We start from the raw sequence: 21,513 nt of genomic DNA, 5'->3' as shown, positions 1-21,513 counted from the left end.
TAAAACTTTAGTAAGTTCTGTGTGTTTTCTAATATCTCTCAATTCTGTCCTCTTGTTCAGTCTCTACTTTTTCTTTTTCTTTTTTACTTTTTTTTTATTTGCTCTGTTGCCTAGGCTGGAGTACAGTGGCGCAATCTCAGCTCACTGCAACCTCTGCCTCCCAGGTTCAAGCGATTCTCCTGCCTCAGCCTCCCAAGTAGCTGGGACTACAGGCACATGCCATCATGCCCAAGTAATTTTTGTATTTTTAATAGAGACAGAGTTTCACCATCTTGGCCATGGTGGTCTCAATCTCTTGACCTCATGATCCATCCGCCCCAGTCTCCCAAAGTGCTGAGATCACAGGTGTGAGCCACCATGCCCGGCCAGATCCCTACTTTCAACATCTTTATTTAGACACTTCTTAGCTGGATGATTTCAACAAACCAAACTCTCAATCCAGACTCATCCACTGCCTCTCGCATCATCTATTATGTTAGGCCATTCTGGCATTGCTATAAAATACCCGAGGCTGGGTAATTTATAAAAAAAAGAGGTTTAATTGGCTCACAGTTCTGTTGGCTATACAGGACGCATGGCACTGGCATCTGCTCAGCTTCTGGGAAAGCCTCGGGGAGCTTGTATTGATGGAGGAAGGCGAAGGGGGACCAAGCATCTCACATGGTGAGAATGGAAGTAAAAGCAAGAGTTGGGGAGGAGGTGCCACACACTTTTAAATGACCACACCTCACAAGAACTCACTCACTATCACAAGGACAGTACCAAGGGGATGGTGCTAAACTATTCATGAGAAATATGCCCCTGTGTTCCACTCACCTCCCACCAGGCCCCACCTCGAACATTTTACAATTTGACATGAAATTTCTCAGGGACGTATATTCAAACTATATTGCTCATGCAGGTCAGAGTCCTTGGGATCGTCCTTAGTTCTTCTTACTCTCCTCTTACTCTCACACTGTCACCCAAACCATCTGAACATCACTATTGGCTCTGACTTCAGAATATCCCCAGAATCCCACCACATCTCACCCCCTTCAATACACTACTGCCAAGTCACGGGTATCATTTACCTTCAGAGCCACAAGACCCTTCTAACTAGTTTATCTGCTTCTACTCTTGCCCCTCTGTCGTCTGTTCTCAGCTGAGCAGCCAGAGTGGCCAACTTAGAACATGAATCAGAGGCCAGGTGCAATGGCTCACACCTGTAATCCCAGCACTTTGGGAGTCTGAGGTAGGCGGATCACCTAAGGTCAGGAGTTCAAGACCAGTCTGGACAATATGGTGAAACTTTGTCTCCACAAAAATAGAAAAAGAAGCCAGACATGGTGACATGCACCTGTAATCCCAGCTACTCAGGAGGCTGAAGCAGGAGAATTGCTTGAACCCAGGAGGTGAAGATTGTAGTGAACTGAGACCATGCCATTGCACTCCAGCTTGGGTGACAGAGTGAGACTACATCTCAAAAAGAAAAGAAAACATAAATCAGACCATATCACTCTTCTGCTCAAAACCTGTGCCCCATTGCTCTTATCCCAGTGGCCTCCACGGCTCCTTCCCAGTCTACGTACCCCATCCCTGTGACATCCCTCTCCAGCCAGAACACCTCATCACTCCTCAGACATGCCAGGTCTTTGCATCCGCTATTCCCTCTGCCTGCAATGTCTTCCCTCTAATACCCTCATGGCTGAGTTCTTTGCTCAAATGCCACCTTCTCAGTGACTCCTACCCTGATGACTCCGTTTTAAAGCACAACCCCTCACCACTTCTTGTTCCCTGATTCTGTTCTATTTTACTATTTTCCCATAGCATTTACCCCCAGCTAGCATATCTTGTAGTTTACTTATTTGTTACATTTATTTTCTGTTCTCTATCTCCAGCTGTTGGATACAAGGTCTACAAGAACAGGGATTCTTGTTATTTTTGTCCACTGATGTATCCCAAGTGCCTAAAACAGTGCCCAGGCCAGGCACGGTGGCTCATTCCTGGAATCCCAACACTTTGGGAGGCCAAGGCAGGTGGATCACCTGAGGTGAGAAGTTCCAGACCAGCCTGGCCAACATGGTGAAACCTCATCTCTACTAAAAATACAAAAATTAGCTGGGTGTGGTGGCAGGCACGTATAATCCCAGCTCAGGGTGTGTGTGTATATATATATATACCCAGCAAGTATATATATATATATATATATATATATATATATATATATATACCCAGCGAGTGTATATATATATATATACTTGCCTATATATACTGAGGAGGCTGAGGCAGGAGAATCGCTTAAACCTGGGAGGCAGAGGTTACAGTGAGCCAAGATTGTGCCATTGCACTCCAGCCTAGGCAACGAGAGAAAAAAAGCAGTGCCTGAACAGAGTGGGAGCTCATTAAATATTTGTTGAATGAATAAATTACTGAATGAATAATGTTCTGTTTAGTTTCCCAGACTGTATGCTGGTAGCACCCTAGACCAGCACCACCCTTGCCTGTTTCTTCATCTTCTTCGTCGGTTCTACCACACTGTACCCTAGAGTCCAACAGTACTCTTGCAGTGCCTCCAAAACTCTACAACTAGTTCACATCTCTGATCTTTACCTGTGCCCCCTGCCTTGTCATCACTTCCAAGACCTGAGCATTTTGCATTCCCTGCTCCAGAAGCCCTTTCTAAACTTTGAGCAGTTCTGCATTCCCTTCTCTCTGGTTCCCTCCTTGAATTATGTTTCTCCTCCTGCATATATCAAGCTATACTGCTATTTGTCCTTCAAGGGCAGAGACCAGGATTCATTTATCTTTTATCATCAGGAACTGACACGTAGCAAGCACTCTACAAATGGGTGAATAAATGGGTAGGTGAATAGATGATGGGTGGAGAGGCAAATAAACACTGAACAGTCCCAACATCACCTGCAAACTCAGAGTGGGGGTGGAGGATAACTCTTGGCAATATTGTGCACATGGTCTTCATTCCATAAACACTTAGTGATGGTTATAGTAATTCTTCTTCTGTTAAAAAAATGGTATATATGGTTCCTAACTCTATAATAAACTCAATCTGCAGTTGCTTCTTTTGGTATAAAAAGACCAAAGTATACCATTAAAATATTGGTATAAGGATAAAGACTTGAGTTATTTTGTATTGGTATCCTACTACTTGATTATGAGAAGTTTTGATGCTCAGAATCTGGTGGGAGTAGGCTAAATGAATGTTAGAGCCTTAGCTCAGAGAGAATACAAATCTATTTAGCAATGATAATTATGTTAGAAGTAGTAATGATAATTGCAGTAGTGACAAAATTAGCAATTATATGATAAAGTTAATAAACTTATTTATTCATTTTCTTATTTATTTATTTATATTTGAGACAGAGTCTTGCTCTGTCGCCCAGGATGGAGTGCAGTGGCCTGATCTCAGCTCACTGCAACCTCTGCCTCCCATGTTCAAACAATTCTCATGCTTATCCTCCAAAGTAGCTAGGACTACAGGCCCATGCCACCACACCCAGCTAATTTTTGTGTTTTTAGTAGAGATGGGGTCTTGCCATGTTGGCCAGGCTGGTCCCAAACTCCTAGCCTCAGGTGATCCTTCTGCCTGGGCCTCCCAAAGAACCTGGATTATAGGCATAAGCCACCATGCCTGGTCAAAGTTCATAAACTTCAGACTTATAATTTCATTCTTAGAGCTGATCATAAATGTAGCTTTATTTTTCTATAGCTGAATTCAACATAGCTCTGGATCCATCTTATTCATTTAAGAGTAAAAAGCTCTTAATATTAATCTTGCATTGCATTGTGACTTAGTCACATCAAGTTAAAAACTTAGCCTTTGAGGACAGTCAGTTCAGAGTGAAAAATCCCACAGGCCTTTTCCCTGTGAAGGATCTTTTCTTCCTCTTTCTCTCTGTGATGGGCTTGGGTTTCCAAAGGCAGCTTGTGATGAAACATCCTGTCCTGGTGGACTCCTCCAGTTCTCACTGGCTCTGGTGACAAGTGCTGGTCCTACTGGACCTTTAGGTGGCATATTCTGTTTTTGCGTCAGTGTCAACTGAAGCCTCACAGCTGGTGTCATTGCATCCTTTCTCTTAGTATTGTCAGGTTCCCCTTTCATGACTTAGGATTCACTTGTCCCTCACTGGCACTGCTCAGAGGCCACTGTCCTCCCAGCTCCTACATCTAACTCAGGTCATGAGGGAAGAGAGGGTTGTTGGATTGAAGAAATGTTTATAAAAGACCTAAAGCCATTGCCAGTTGCCTGCATATAGGACTTAATCCACAATCTGTCAATCTGGAAACTTAAATTCAGTTTCTCTTGGGGTTTTCAAATAGTCTCAGGTCATCAAACTTACCTGAAGTTGACAGTTTAATAATTCATGATGATGTATTTAGAATTCTTTTGATTGTAAGTGAAAAGTTCTAACTCAAATTCATTTAGTGAGAAAAAACTAAAAATGAAAGAAAGAAAGGGAAGATGGGAAGGAAGGTAGAGAGAGGAAAGAGAAAATCTTGAGTTTACATGATGTAGTTACCAAGACCTTTCTGATGGCAACCAATGAAAATCCAACTGAAGTTGGTTTAGGAAAAACAACAAAACAAAATAAATAAATTGGTTTGTCCTGGGAGGCGAAGGTTGCAGTGAGCCAAAATCGCGCCACTGAACTCCAGCCTGGCGACAGAGCGAGACTCCATCTCAAAAAAAAAAAAAAAAAAATGAATCAGTTTGTATAACTTAAAAGTCAGAGATAGAGCTTAATTTGAACAGAGCTGGAGCTAGAGACTTGCATGAGATTCTTTACATCTTGATTTTCCCATAGTTGAAGACTCTCACTCTCATTGGCCAAGTCAGGATCAAATGACAGCCAGAATAAGCTCCACCCAAGCTATAAGGATTTGGAAGGAGGAGTTCTCCAAAGGAAACTTAGACTGTGTTACCAGAATAAAGGTGAACATTTATTAGGCAGGCAAACTTTACAGGCATAAATAGGACACATCTGTATCTAAAAGGAAAGCTTCTTTGAAATTCAAACTCATATCAGAAAGTGTTGGATGACTACATGAACACAGAGAAAGAGGAAAATATCTCTACGCTTCTGTTTTAGTCCAGTTTATGATGTTACAAAGGAATACCTAAGGCTGGGCAGTTTTTAAAGAAAAGAGGTTTATTTGGCTCATGGTTCTGCAGGCTGTACACAAAGCATGGCACCAACATCTGCATCTGATGAAGGCCTCAAGCTGCTGCTTTTCATGGTGGAAGGAAAAGTGGAGGTGGTGTATGCAGATATCACATGGCAAGAAAGGAGGCAAGAGAGAGAGGGGAGGGAGACGCCAGGCTTTTTAAAATAACCAGCTCTCAAGGGAAGTAAGTGAGAACTCACTCACCCACCCTCACAGGAAGGGCATTCATCTCTTTATGACGAATCCACCCCCGTGACCCAAATATATTCTACTTGTCCCCACCTCCAACATAGGGGATCAGATTTCAACATGAGGTTTGGAGGGTCAAATTTGCAAACTATAGCAGTCTCCAGCCCTCATTGGAGTATTTACTGCTGCTGATTGCCCTGGGCTTTTTCTCCTCTGGCAACCAGTGATGCTATCCCATCTTTCCCCAAATCCTAGAGCTGCCAGAGGAAAGAGAGTTCACCCCCCATAGGCAATGTGGAGAAAACACTCCTTTTCAGTCCTTCTAGTTCCTTCTCAGTTTTATGCCCAAGCTGACTAGTGCTCTGCACAAACATCATAGGAAGCCTGACTGCTCCCTTTAGCATCATGAGCCTGGTTCTTGAAGAACGGATGGCCACCCACCACCACTGCATTGTCACCCTACTCAGTCAGCACCATTTACCACCATGATACCGATTCAGGGGACCAGCAGAGCTGCAGAAAAGGGTCTCTTTTTTATTTATAGCATGCTCCCTCTTAACCTTCCCATCGACGTGTGGGTGTGTCTAAATAAGGAGACCTCCAGAGCATAGCTGGGATGTGTTTTCAATAAGGGAGAAGAGAAAGATTTAAAGTAACCATTTCAACTTCCCATTCTATTGCAGAAGAACCATACAATGAACCTGAGTTATATCTCCTCTGAAGCTTGGTTGGGGGAGCCCTAGTTCTAACTGATGGGACCTTCCCATCACACCATGTCATGGTTTAAAAGCTGCGAAGCTCCTATTCACAGTGCTGGTGGTTATTTACCTTGGGCCTGAGGTCATAAGCCGTATCTGCAATCAACAAAACAAAACAACCACCAAAAAAAAAAAAAAAAAAGTCACTTCAATTTTCTCAAATCTTCCAATATTTAAAAAGGAACAAAAAGTTACTGGTGTGTTTGCTGACTGGAGTGTTTACACTGCTCAGTCATTCTGATTTACAATTGCATCTTTGTCCCTGTAGAAATAACTCTGTGCAGCTGAACAACAGGAGATGGAGACGGATTAACCTTCCCACTTGTGAATATAAGACAAGTTCTAGGGAGCAGGCCTCCGTTTGAGGTTAACACAAAGTCTCCCATTTCTGTGAATACACAAAATTAAAGAGCATTCTCTTTTTTCCCTTTCCTTTTCTTTTCTTTTGATCTGCCATGAAAAGGGAATTATCAGCAGCGTCTAAGCCTCAGTTGTATTTTTTCCTCTGTGCATTTTGCATCATAAAGCATTTGAATCTGTTTGACGTGTTCCAGGAGCTCTGAAGTAACCTTTGGTTGTTGCGTGAAATAGACTGCAGAAAAATGAGAGGCGGGAGGCCGTTCTGGAATGTAAAGTTTATGGGCCGTATTGCCAATACAAATAGCTTCTTTACTTTCTAGAAATAAATAGATCTGTGTCTTTCCTTTGCATCTGAAAAGGCCATTACACTAGGCCAGTGACTCTCAAACCTAGACGGGCATCAGAGTCACTGCTAAAGCAGATTGCCACCCCCAGAACCTCTGATTCAGTACATCTGGATTTAGGCTTCAGAGTTTGCACTTATAACAAGTTCCTAGGTGATGCTGATGCTGCTGGTCCAAGGATCACATCACTCTACTGATCTGAATGTAGATAGAAAACTATTCTTCTCTTCCCAATTCACAAGCAGAATAGACATTTTCTCAGGTGCTGATATTCCCATCACTTTATTACTGCCTCCAGGTGACATATGATTTCAGAGGCTGGGCTAGATGGGAAATTCAGCTGGCCTGGACCATTGGGATTCTTACTGTTCCACTTTAATCTGGTCATCTATTTCTAGTAAGGATTGTATAAATAAATGAAGATCAGTCAAATAAGAACAATCAAAGGCTATTTATTCAGAGATTGCTCTACAAAAAGTCAGCTATCATCACTTGTGTTTAGCCACTCAAAGGCAGGCAGAAAAGTAGAAAAACTTTACAGTAAAAAGGGGGAAGGCTTCCAGTGTGCCCTGCAGTAGGCAGGCTCACTGGAAGTCGAATGTTCTACGTGATTGGTTAGGGGAGCATGTTTGGCTCTCTCTGGTTGGTCCATGGAAGCAGCAGTAGGTGGGCTCACTGGAAGTCGGGTGTTCTATGTGATTGGTTAGGGGAGCATGTTTGGCTTTCTCTGGTTGGTCCATGGTTGGAAGCAGCAGTAGGCAGACTCACTGGAAGTCAGGTGTTCTATGTGATTGGTTAAGGGAGCATGTTTGGCTTTCTCTGGTTGGTCCATGGTTGGAAGCAGCAGTAGGTGGTCTCACTGGAAGTCAGGTATTCTATGTGATTTGTTAGGGGAGCATGTTTGGCTTTCTCTGGTTGGTCCATGGTTGGAAGCAGCAGTAGGCGGGCTCACTGGAAATCAGGTGTTCTATGTGATTGGTTAGGGGATCATGTTTGCCTTTCTCTGGTTGGTTCACGGTTGGAAGCAGGAATAAAAATTAAGGAAGTTGGTTATTATTAATCAAGTCCTGGCCATTTGGGGGCCAGTTGCTATAGGGGTTTCTGTTTGTCTTCCTGGAATATTACTAGAGATAGCAGTCTGACTTCCTACAAGTCTGATTAAGCAAGCTGGCTTCCTAGACTGGTTATTATAGTAAAGGGGTTGGTTCCTAAGCAGGTTGCTTCAAGTTGTGAATCAAAGGTCAGTTTTTATATATTTTATGTCATTGTCCACTTGGACATTCAGTCTCTCAGGATTCACAGTAGACATTCTTTTTTTACATCTTGTTAAATCTTTGGCACACTCCACATTGCCCACTTTTAATTAAAGTATGACTGATCTTTATTAAGGGCCTAGTATGTGAAACGTATTATGTTAAGTACATAAGACATAGCTACCAATGTCAGTGAGAATCAGCCTAGGCCATTTGGGCATCAAGGCACCAAGGAGAAATGTCAGAGGCAGGCACGGTGACTCATGCCTGTAATTTTAGCACTTTGGGAGGCCGAGGCTGACGGATCACCTGAGGTCAACAGTTCAAGACCAGCCTGGCCAACATGGTGAAACTCTGGCTCTACTAAAAATATAAAAATTAGCTGAGCTTGGTGGCGCATGCCTGTAGTTCCAGCTATTTGGAAGGCTGAGACAGGAGAATCACTTGAACCCAGGAGGCGGAGGTTACAGTGAGCCGAGATCACACCACTGCATTCCAGCCTGGGCAACAGAGTGAGACTCTGTCTCAAAAAAGAAAAAAAAATGCCAGGGCACATGTTATTTAGGATATTTCAACACATTTACTATGGTGGAGAGAGGACATCCAGAGTTCCTGAGAAAGAAACCCAGGTGGGGGAAGCCTGGTCCCATCTGAGAGCATAGCTTTGTACCTTTGTATCAGGAGCTGTCATCTGTCATGTCCACAGAGTTGGGTCCTCAGGTCATGCCCAACAGGCCAATGACTAGTCCAGTATCCAGAGTCCTTCTGGTCATGACTCCTGATAAGTCCCATGCTTCTCCAATGCAGGTGGATGATCTGAAAACCAAGCTGGCTGCCCAGGAACTGGAGCTGAAGCAGAAAAATGAAGATGCAGACAAACTGATTCAGGTGGTGGGTGTGGAGACTGACAAAGTGAGCAGAGAGAAAGCCATGGCAGATGGGGAGGAGCAGAAGGTGGCCCTCATCATGCTAGAGGTGAAACAGAAGCAGAAGGACTGTGAGGAAGACCTGGCAAAGGCTGAGCCAGCACTCATGGCAGCACAGGCAGCTCTCAACACCCTCAACAAGGTAGGAGGACTGTCTGCCATACCTGCTTATCCCTCAGGGGCTAGTAAACCCAGAGACCACCTTGGCATTCCTAAGAGATGCAAGGACAAAGTTGTGAGGGTTTAGTTGTGTGCTCCAGCTGTCACTAATTTACTCATTAAGCAAGCAAACATTTCTTAGGACTCTCTGTTCGGTTCCGTGAGCTACCAATGAAATCCCAGAGATGGGAATCTTAGGACCAGCCAGAATGTGAAAAGTCAGCTGATCCAAACTCCTCACTTCACATATGAGAAAACCAAGGCCCAGAGTGGAGGACAGACTAGGCCAGAGCCATAGACTTAAATATTAGAGCAGAGACTTGAATTTACATCTTCAAAATCCAGTCCCAGAGATCTTCCTGCTCTGGTAACCCAGGACCATTTTGCCCATGAGGTTCTGTGGGACACATGAGCCCTTTAAGGTTCTTATGTTAAATGTTTAAGATAAGAGAATACGGCCGGGCGCAGTGGCTCAAGCCTGTAATCCCAGCACTTTGGGAGGCCGAGGCGGGTGGATCACGAGGTCAAGAGATCCAGACCATCCTGGTCAACATGGTGAAACCCCGTCTCTACTAAAAATACAAAAAATTAGCTGGGCATGGTGGCATGTGCCTGTAATCCCAGCTACTCAGGAGGCTGAGGCAGGAGAATTGCCTGAACCCAGGAGGCGGAGGTTGTGGCGAGCCGAGATCACGCCATTGCACTCCAGCCTGGGTAACAAGAGCGAAACTCCATCTCAAAAAAGAAGAAAAAAAAAAAAAGATAAGAGAATAAAATAAGATGTTAACTTCAAACTATATGTTTTAATCTATAAAATCAAAATTAGTATTTAATTAAGAGGCAACCACATAACTGTGTGTCAACTAAATCAAACTCATATCCATAACCGTGTGGTAGAAGAAGCATGACTTGTAAGATGTCTTCATGAAGCAATTTTATTTTGGTTTCCTTTAAATTTACTCTGGAAGGAAGGTGGAGAGGGCCTGAAGCTTAGCCACTCATTTCTTTTCTTATTTTTTACAATTAACCTTTTTTCTCACTTGGATAACTATGGTTGAGAGGCAAAGGTGGAAGGAAAAAAGGGGGCAGTCAGACTCAAGCCATTATGAGTTGGCACCAGAGATGGAAAGAAAGCTGCCTTCTTTTCTGTTGAGATGCTCACATATGTTTTTTGGAGATCCTCTACCAGTCCCTGGGTACCTCACCCCTACAGATTGCTTTCTCTCCCTTCTCCCAAGAGTCTGGCAATTCCCTTTCTTCCTTTAGATGAAACACTTGGGCAAGATCTAAAACAACCTGTCGTGACTCAGCCATGCAGGTGGCTCACTTCTGGTCCACTGTAGATTCCTACACCACCTTTCCCCAAACAAGCTCTACGAGGCCCCCAATGCCGAATACTCTGCCCGCATGTCTCAGGGCTAGCCCACTATTTGTACGTACTCTAGATTTCTGGGATGTAGATTAGACCCCAGTCTACTGTGCTACTCAAACTGCAGGAGAAACATATTAAGCTCACTGAGTAGTCTTTCTGAAGTCCCTCCTTCCATATTTTATGTGAAAAAGGGTAGCTGCCCCACATCCTCGCTTTAAGCCACAGTGGGTGGGATGCACCAGCAATCCTCATGAAAGATTCCTCTTAATCTTTAACTTCCTGACCCTCTTATATCCTCAATTAGAGTAAAGTGTTGAAGAGTCAAAAAAGCTAATCTTCTGAAACCTTCTTTAATTCTGCATAGTCACCTCATACCTCACTTTGGAATGTAGCATCTATTGGTTTAGGGCCTCAACTAGACACATTGTAAAATCCTATTACATATGGTTATAATAAATTGTATTTAATGTGAGATATGAGTGCATTTTTGTGTTTTTTATGATATGGTCTAGGGAAACCCTAAAAGTAAGGGCATTCAAGGCCAATAAAGTTCTTAAATGGGTCTCTACTGCAATGAAAAACAAAAGATTTCTCCGTTAGGAATTTGCTGTATCGTTGGGTAGGCCAGGATCAGAGGTGTGACCTGGCTGTGCCACTGTTTCTGAGCCTGAAGCTTTCCTACAGCCAGACAGGCTTCTCTCTGGCCCCTCTCAGCAACACTCTGCTCACCTGGAGGCCTTTGATTAGACTCTACCTATCCCTTTCCTCATTTAGGGTTCCCTCTCCTTTCATTCCATCTAAATCTTACCAGTATTTCAAAATCAACCTTGCATTCCAGATCTATCTCTTTGGTTTCTGATTTCCAGAACACAAAAGATGGAACCACTTTATTTATACACCTTCATGTCTTGTTCACTGATCATTTCCTGCCAAGAAGACAAGTGTCTTTCATAAGTTCTTTTGACACAGGCTTTGTATTTCCTAAGATGACCTGAGTTCAAATACTGGCTACACTACTTACTAACTCTGTGGCTCTGAGAATAATGTTATCTTCTCTGAGCCTCCATTTTTTTGTCTGTGAAATGGAAGCAATGGTAATACCCTTCCCATTATGTTATCACAAGGATTAAATGAGATTAGTGTATGAAAAGTAGCTAACAGATGATAGCCACTCAGTAAATATTTTTTGTTGTTGTTGTTGTTGGTGGTGGTGGTGGTGATGTTGTCATAACCAGAGTTATCACTTCTGTTTCTACAAAACTGGAAACAAAATGAATATTCATAAATACTTTTGGTTAACTTGTTGGTTGGTTAATTTGATTAAATGATTGATTGAAATAAGTCATAGGTATGTAACTTGAGAAGTGATGAAATAGGATACTGAAAATCACACTAGATTTGAAGTCTGGATGACAGAAGTAAAACTCATTTTTAATGAGTGCCTGCTATGTGCCAGGCAATATGATAGATGCTGTCGTCAAACTAGTATATAGCTTGGTACAAGTCACTGAAGTCCTTGATTCCTCAGTTTCCTTTCCCTATTACTCGAGAGGGGCAAACAGGAATTAACAGATTCTTTATGTCACTTTATACTCCCATCCAATCTATTAGGAAACTACTTTAAAAATATATCCCGAATTCAAATGTTCTGGATCCTGTCTTCTGCTACCACTCAGGTCCAAGCCACCATCATCTCTGCCTTGGACTATGGCAGCAGTCTGAGTAATCTTTTTGTAGAACAGACATTTGATCATGTCATCTCTGTGTTCAGAATCTTCTATGATTTCCCATTACATTCAGAATAAAACCCAAAGATGTCACTATGGTCTAAAAGGCCCTCCATCATTTTGCCTGTGTCACCTCTTCTGCATCAGTTACTACTCTTCCTTTTGCCATTCTGCTCCACCCACGCCAGCCTTCCTGCTGGGTCTCAAATGCACCAAGGACAGTCCTACCCCAGGACCTTTGAACTAGTGCTTGCCTCTGCATGGAAGGCTCATCTTCCAAGGCTCTCCATGGTCCCCCACTCTCCTTTCAGGTATTTGCCCAAAAGTCACCCTATCAGGAAGCAAATAATAAAGTTATTTATTAATTTTGGAAAAAAATAAGATATACAGGAAAGAAAATTAATTCAAAATGAACAATATTTATAGTCCTATTCATGTGCATACTGAATGTTAATTTAACTAAAAGTTTGATATAACCGTAATGGGAGGAGGGAAAGGAAGTCAGTAACAATAACTAAATATTCACACTCTACAGTAGGAAGTCATTTGATAATGTCTTAAATGAAAAAATAGCAGCATAAGCATGTTCTTTATCAATAGGGAATACAATTGAGAAGCAATGGTGGAAGAAATTGTAAGTGGTGACTTCTGGAGAGACAGAATTGGCGTGAAATGGGCGTGTGTTTTGTTCCCAGCCTTGTAGCTGTATTGCAGTTTGTAAACTATATGCATGTGTTACGTTAGCAGAAACAAAAATTTTCAGTGACTGGAGATCACAGAAGGCATAGCCAACTGCCTGGCCAGGTAAGAAATATGGAAGAGAAACCCCATTCAGCAGATAGTATAAAGATGAGTATTTTACTAGTTGGAGAAAGTGGTAGAAAAGAACTTCCCAAGAAGGGACAGCATTTGCAAAGACCCAGATGAATAAAGGCTGTGGTATATCTGAGCTGTGGGTACAGAGGTGGGTGCCTCAGAAGGTGATGTGACAGGGGAGGCTCTAAAGTTGAGCTGAACAAGACAATTAACAGTCCATGCATCACTAAGAAGTTTAACTGTAGACCAGTTTACAAGCTACAGATGGCAATTCCTTACTGGGTTGCAACAGCACTTTTTTTTATGAAATAGAATGGCCCATAGTACACCACCTGTATAAGGACAAATATTGCTTAATGAACCCGAGGACTCCTGGACTATCCTTAAACCCTTCCGGACTCTCAGGACTCTGGTACTTAAGGACCATTTCTCTGTTTTCTCATTATTTTCAAAGTTAACAATAAATCTTTAGTTAATACATAAAGAATACCTATAAATCAGAGGTGGATAGGAAGTCTCTGCACATTTTTAGTCTCTATTTTGGCAGTTTTATTTTGTTTTTATAGATGAACTAACATAAATCCAGTATAATTTTTTCTGCCTTCATTTAGGAGTGGTTTATCTTGCAATTTCATGGTCTCTTTCTTGCCCTCACAACAGAGGAATACTTGGAATGTTCTATTTATTTTCTATGCATTTTTTTACAGTGAACTTATTTATTCTTATACAAATAATAGGCAACAGCATTTTTGTTGTTGAAAATAACTCAGATAGTATAGAATATATAGGCTCAATATAAAGTCACCCTTACTTTCCGCTTCAGCCCCTGATCTCTGTAATAATTTGGGATGTGTCTATTTCTGCAGTTTTTCTACACATTTATATTTGTATTAATGCTCATATAAAACAAATCTTTAATAGAAAAGGATATTACCAAATTACTTTCCCTCCTGTTTTATTGTATGTATTTAAGATATGATACTTTTGATATGCATATACATAGTAAAATGATTGCCACAGTCAAGCAAATTAACATATTCATCACCTCACATAGTTACGTTTATTTATGTATGGTAAGAGAACCTAAAATCTGCTTTTTTTTTTTCTTGTTTTTAAGATAGAGTGTCGCTCTGTCGCCCAGGCTGGAGTGCAATGGTGTGATCTCAGCTCACTGTAACCTCTGCTTCCTGGGTTCAAGTGATTCTCCTGTCTCAGCCTCCTGAGTAGCTGGGATTACAGGCATGTGCCACCACGCCCAGCTAACTTTTGTATTTTTAGTAGAGACAGGGTTTCACCATGTTGGCCAGGCTGGTCTCGAACTCCTGACCTCAGGTGATCCACCTGCCTCGGCCTCCCAAAGTGCTGGGATTACAGGCGTGAGCCACTGCACCCGACGAAAATCTGCTTTCTTAGCATATTTCCCATATACGATAATATGTATTGGTGAAAGTGTGAAGAAAAGGGAATATTTGTGCACTGTTCGTGAGGATGCAAATTGGTACAGCTGCTATGGAAAACAGTATATAGAGGCTTCTCAAAACATTAAAAATAGAAATCGCATATGACCCAGCAATCCCTCTTTTGAGTAGATGCCCAAGGGAAATGAAATCAACACCTTATAGAGATATCTGCACTCCTTTGTTCATTGCAGCGTCATTCCCAGAAGCCAAAATATGGAAAAAAACATAAATGTCCATCGACACTATACAAGAAAGACATCCTGCATTTGCAACAACACTGATGAGCCTAGAAGACATTATGCTAAGTGAAATGAGTCAGATGTAAAAGAAGGACATTGTATGGTCTCACATGTGGAATCTCACTTTCCCCCTTGATACAAGATTATTTTATTTCATGCCAGTACATGTATTGAAACCTCCTTTGCTTAATGCTTCGTAGTACTCTGTCTTCTAATAGTATTGCATTCTATTTAATTATTCATCTATTTTTGAACACTTATTTTTTTCAATCCAATTTTTCTTGTACATGTATCTTCATTGTTTGCATGTGAGAATTTCTCTGGACAAACAAGAAGTACAATTGCTTGACAGAACAACATATAGGCTAAATAATGCCTCTCCCCAAAGAGATCCATATCCTAATCTCTGAAGCATGTGAATGTCACCTTATATAACAAAAGTAACTTTGCAGATATCATTACGTTAAGGATCTTGAGACAGGGAGATTATCTGGGATTATCCAGGTGGGCCCTAAAAGTAATCACAGGAATCCATGGAAGAGGGAGAAAAAATATTAGAAGGAAGTAATATGAAAATGTTGTATGATATGGGGCTGAGCCAAGGACTAGGACAACCTCTGGAAGCGGAAAAGGCGTGCAACAGATTCTCCACTAAAGCTTCCAGAAGGCATCGGCCCTGCCAACCCCTTGACTTGTGACCTAAAGAGAGTAAATCCATGTTGTTTTGAGTCAGTAAGTTTGTTGTATTTGTTATGGAAACAATTGGAACCCCTTAAAATAATATGCTCTTTTTTAAAATATATTCTGCCACATTTCTATCCAAAATAGTCGTTCTTACAGTTCTGAACACTGGTTTTCCCACATCCTTGCCAACCTTAAATATTTTTAGTCACTTCAGTTTTACTCAGTGAAATGACTTTTTAAATTCCCACTTTTATTTTACCTTTAAGTGGGTTTCATTCTAATGAGACTGGGTGTTAATCAAAGAAAATGATCAAGGCAAGTCTCAATCATTGTAGGAGGTTCATTTGCCAAGGTTAAGGATGTGCCCAGGAAAGAACACAGAGCCACTGGAAACAATGTGGTCGGTGCTTTTTCCAAAGAGGCCCTGGGAGCCTCAGTGTTTAAAAGGAAAGGAGCAGGTGTTGCAGAAAGAGAAAAAAGTTTTCAAAGGGTTTGGGTAAGTTAAGAGGCAAGTGGTTGCATCCTTTTCTAGTCTTTGTTCAGCCCTTCACATGTGAGAGGAGGGTAGGGGAATAGTCACTTATGTATCCATCTAGCTCAGTGAATCTGCATTTTTACATAAGATAACATAAACATAGGGCAGAGGAAGCAATCAGACACCTATCTGTCTCAGGTGACGTATGATTTTGAGTTCTATCCTTTGTCCCGAACCTCTGAAGATAAGCTGTCAATTTACATTGTCAGGGTGAAATTCAACAGAACTGTTTTAGGATAAAGATCGTGGGGCCCACAAGGAATTTCCTCATGGGCAAATTGTGAGGGAAGTATGTAGCTTTTTTTAAATCTCTGTAGCTATTTTATTTAGGAACCAAATGGGAGGCAACTTTGTGTGACCCAGTTCACAGCTTGACTTTTCCCTTTGGCTTAGTGAGTTTGGGGTCCTGAGATTTATTTTCCTTTCACATGGGCATGTTTTCAGATCTTTAGATTTCTTTTTCTGTTCATTACCTGTTCAGCTCCTTTGCCTGTTTTCTCACAAGGTAGTTTTCCTTCTTTTTATTTCCTTCATTTCCTTCTTTTTAAACAGTTTCTCCTTTTAAACTTTTGCTGTGAGTCCCTTGGTATATATGTTGTAATATTGTTCCCAGTCTGTTACTTGTCCTCTAACTTAATATTAACAAATAATAAAAAATAGATTTTATAATTAAATAACTTGGGGAATTCTAGGAGAAGTCAGGGTCTTCAAATAAGCTGAATGCTAAAAGTGATAGACATAGCACAAGAAAATAAAACCTCAGATTAATCTAACTTATTAATAGTGGTGTAAAATATCAACATGAAATACTGGTAAGTTGACTTTAGCAATTTATTAAAACAGTATGCCACCAACTGGTAAAGTTAATTTTGTATATAATGCTATTTATGTATGCATACCCAACCATACATTAAAAAGAAAAGCTTTATAGTCACTGTATTAGTTTGGGTTCTCTATAGGGACAGATCTAATAGATAGATATACGAAGTGGAGTTTATCAAGGAGTTTATTAAGGAGTATTGACTCATACCATTGCAAGGTGAAGCTCCACAATAGGCTATCTGCAAGCTGAGAAACAAGGAATCCAGTCTGGGTCCCAAAACCACAAAAGTAGGGAAGCTGAGAGTGCAGCCTGCAGTCTGCGGCAAAAGGCCTGAGAGCCCCTGGCAAACCACTGGTGTAGGTCCAAGAGTCCTAAAGCTGAAGAACTTGGTCTGATGTTAGAGGGCAGGAAGGATCCAGCATGAAAGAAAGATGAAGGCCGGAAGATTCAGCAAGTCGGCTTCTACCATCTTCTCCTGCCTGCTTTATTCTAGCAGTGCTGGTAGCTGATTAGATGGTACCCACCTACATTGAGGGAATGTCTGCCTCTCCCAGTACACTGACTCAAGTGTTAATCTCCTTTAGCAACACCCTCATAGACACACCCAGGAACAATACCTTGCATCCTTCAATCCAATCAAGTTGACACTTCATATTAACCATCACAGTCACCTTGAGAAATGTCAAATGGTATTTAGCACAATTAAATTTCTTGCTAAAACTCTTAGTAAAGTAGGAATAAAATAATATTTGGATATTTCGCTAGCAGATGGAAACCAGTCCCAATCTAGGAGCAAAATATTCCATCTAATGATAGAACCCAAGAGGCACTGCCATTAACATAGAGAAAGCATAATGACAGCCCCCTTCACTACTATAATTCAAATATTTGTCCTAGATTTCTACCTAATGCAATAATAAATTTAAAAAGTCTTAATCATATAAATGTTGTGAAATATCAAACATAATATTATTCATGGTGGATGATGTAAAAAATAAAAGGGAAAGTTAAGGACTCATTGAAAAATAATTTTTTAAATGCAATAGCTTTCCTAATATCCATAATAGCCAGTTAGAAAATATATTTTCAAAATAATGACCAAAACATATGGTACAAATAAGTGCAAAGAAATTTGTTGAAAATGTGAAGAAAACTACATATCCATACTGAAGGATATTTTAAAAGATGTGAATATATACCAAGTTTGTGTACTGGGAGATTCAATTTTACAAAGATGTCACTATTTCTCAAATTTGCTTAAAAGTAAAATACTACTATAATTGAACTCCAATTTTATTTCTGGCATATTTGTCTCCCGTGTTATTAAAAGTTCTTATAATTTAACCAACTATTAAAGATCTAATAACCTATGTGTTTAACAATATAAAGTTAGCTAAATAAATTATGTATATCCAGATGGAAGAAAACTGCGCATCATTTATTTATTTATTTGTTTGTTTGTTTATTTATTATTTTTTGAGATGAAGTCTCTCTCTTTCACCCAGGCTGGAAAGCAGTGGCACGATCTCAGCTCACTGCAACCTCTGCCTCCCAGGTTCAAGCGATTCTCCTGCCTCAGCCTCCTGAGTAGCTGGGACTACAGGCGCGTGCCACCATGCCGACTAATTTTTGCATTTTTAGTAGGGATGGGGTTTCACCACGTTGGCCAAGTTGGTCTCAATCTCCTGACCTCATGATCTGCCCGCCTTGGCCTCCCAAAGTGCTGGGATTGCAGATGTTTATTTTAAATCATATTTGCAGAAATAATTAACATGAAAAACTTTAAGATTTTATTTTCAGTAAAAAAGTAGGTTCAGGCCAGGCGCAGGGGCTCATGTCTGTAATCCCAGCACTTTGGGAGGCCAAGGCAGGTGGGTCACCTGAGGTTGGGAGTTCGAGAACAGCCTGACCAACATGGAGAAACCTTGTCTCTACTAAAAATACAAAAAATTAGCTGGGCGTGGTGGAACATGCCTGTAATCCCAGCTACTTGGGAGGCTGAGGCAGGAGAATGGCTTGAAGCCAGGAGGCGGAGGTTGCAGTGAGCCAAGATTATGCCATTGCACTCCAGCCTAGGTGACAAGAGCAAAACTTCGTCTCAAAAAAAAAAGTAAGTTCAAAATATAGTGATTGACATGTATATTTGATATATACATGTATATATGTTTGTGTGTATGTATGTGTGTGTGTGTATAGAGAAAGAGTGGGGGGGAGAGAGAGAGAGAATAATAGAGAGACATAAAAAGAAGCTACTAAATGAATCACACCATGACATAATGTTTTATCCCTGGTTAGTAAAATTATGATTCTTGTTTTTATCTTTATCTTTGCTTAACATTCTACAATAAGTATATACTCTTAATAAATGGATAAAACAGTATTATCTTATAGAACAGCTAATAATAATAAAGAAATAAAACTGTAAAAGAACTAGAAAATTTCTCATAAGTTTTCAGATCAGTTTTTATGTATGTGAAAGGTCTTTCTAAATGCAGAAACAAAGAACCATATTATTTCATGAAAGCTTTAAATTTCTGTAGATCACAAAATACCATAAGCAAATTTTTTTTGCATTAAACAGAAGTTTGATAATTTACTATAATCTTGAAAAGTCCAGATTGTATTTTCAATATTTTGTGGATTAATATATTATTACAACATAAAGAAAGATTATCGTGAAATTTTGTTTTAGTCATTACCTTTTTTTATTATTTAAGTTCAGGGTACATGTGCAAGTTTGTGATATAAGTAAATTTGTGTCATGGGGGTTTGTTGTACAGATTATTTCATCACCCAGGTACTAAGCCTAATACCCAACACTGGAGTGAGATTGTATCTCATTGTGGTTTTGATTTGCTTTTCTCTAATGGTCAGCTATGTTGAGTTTTTTTCCGTATGTTCATTGGCCACATGAATATCTTCTTTTGAGAAGTGTCTGTTCATGTCCTTTGTCCACTTTTTAATGAGGTTGTTTCTTTCTTAGAAATTTGTTTAAGTTCCTTACAGTTGCTGGATATTAGACCTTTGTCAGATCCAAGCTTGCAAAACTTTTCTCCCATTGTGTAGGTTCTCTGTTCACTCTGTTGATAGTTTTCTTTGCTGTACAGAAGCTCTTTAGTTTAATTAGATCTCATTTGTCAATTTTTGCTTTTGTTGCAGTTGCTTTTTGTGAATTATCATGAAATCCTTGCTCATTCCTATGTCCAGAATGATATCACTTAGGTTGTCTTCTTGTGTTTTTATAGTTTTGGTTTTACATTTAAGTGTTTAATCCATTTTGAGTTAGTTTTTGTATATGGTGTGAGGAAGGGGTCCAGTTTCAATCTCCTGCATATGGCTAGCCAGTTATCTCAACACCATTTATTGAATAAGGAGTCCTTTCCCCATTACTTGTTTTTGTCATGTTTGTTGAAGATCAAATGGTTGTGGGTTTGTGACCTTATATTTCTGGGTTCTCTATTCTTTTTCACTGGTCTGGTCTATGTGTCTGCTTTTGTACCAGTGCCATAAACAAAATTTTAAAAGAAATTTGCAACACATATATGAAAAGAGTAAATATTCTCTATGTCTGAAAAGCTCTTGAGAATTGTTCTGGAAATCTCTCATTTGTTCTGTTCCCCTCTTCTTATTGCCCTCAACCCAGTTACACTTTGCCCTTCCCAACTCTATTCTTTCCCTAACCTGGGAGACTTGATTTGCATGAATTATAACAATGGACCGCCTTTGCCCTCTATCTTTTTGTGACCTTTGGCCATGCTGCATACCAGAAGGTCATAGGAAGGAGAAAGAGAGTGAGATCCAGGTAGTCATTTCTTCCGCCTCCACCTGCCCTCTGTTAATGGTTATAGCTCCGATAGGGCTGCTTCTCCAGAGGACTCACTCTCTCTCTCCAGGTTCTGCTAACAGCTCCTCTCCTTTGTCTCCTCAAGCCCAGAGAGTGGAAATGGAACCACCCCAGCTCCACTCACCCTAACATTACTACCCCAGAGTAATGTACTATCTCATAGGTCTCTTCTATCTCCACTTTCACAGTTTCTTTAGTTAGCTTTCCTCATTGGGCATGGTGGCTCATGCCTGTAATCCCAGCACTTTGGGAGGCTGAGACAGGCAGATGATGAGGTCAGGAGTTTGAGACCAGCCTGACCAACATGGTGAAACCCCATCTCTACCAAAAATACCAAAATTAGCTGGGTGTGGTGGTATATGCCTGTAGTCCCAGCTATTCAAGGAGGCTGAGGCAGGAGAATCGCTTCAACCCAGGAAGAAGAGGTTGCAGTGAGCTGAGATCACGCCACTGCACTCCAGCCTGGGCAACAGAGCCAGACTCCATCTCAAATAAATAAATAAATAGTTTCTTTAGTTAGCTTTCCTCAAAAGAGCTGGTGTATTATATCATCATTTTGCCTGCAGGAACCCTAACAAATAGAGTCATCAAAAAGAAAAAGATAAATAGCCCAGTAGAAATGTAGGCAAAGGACAAGAACAAACAACTCACAAAACAAAAACTTCAAATAGTTTATAAACATGAAAAAAAGTTTAGCATCACTAGTAAATACACATATATATGCATGATATACATATGTTAATTAAACCAATATTGTGATCTTATTTTTAGTCTGTCCTATTTTTTTATTTAAATAATATTACCCAATGTTGAAAAGGATAGGAGTACATATAGGTTCTCTCAAACACTGATGATTGGGAC

The 21,513-nt window shown here is 40.6% G+C and overlaps 1 protein-coding gene across 1 annotated transcript in view; it reads left to right on the top strand.

Moving 5' to 3' along the window:
* DNAH9 (dynein axonemal heavy chain 9) overlaps positions 1-21,513 on the top strand; it is a 368,705-nt gene that overhangs the window by 226,841 nt on the left and 120,351 nt on the right. Inside the window, exon 49 of the mRNA XM_064378055.1 lies at positions 8,875-9,135. Coding sequence (XP_064234125.1) covers positions 8,875-9,135 — 261 coding nt within the window. The remainder of the gene's footprint in view (positions 1-8,874; positions 9,136-21,513) is intronic.

This window comes from Aotus nancymaae, unplaced genomic scaffold (assembly GCF_030222135.1).
Source record: "Aotus nancymaae isolate 86718 unplaced genomic scaffold, 86718_ANA_hifiasm-v0.15.2.pri h1tg000018l, whole genome shotgun sequence".
Lineage (NCBI taxonomy): Eukaryota > Metazoa > Chordata > Mammalia > Primates > Aotidae > Aotus > Aotus nancymaae.
Note: the sequence above shows the minus strand (reverse complement) of the source record. Positions and strands in the feature narration are given on the sequence as shown.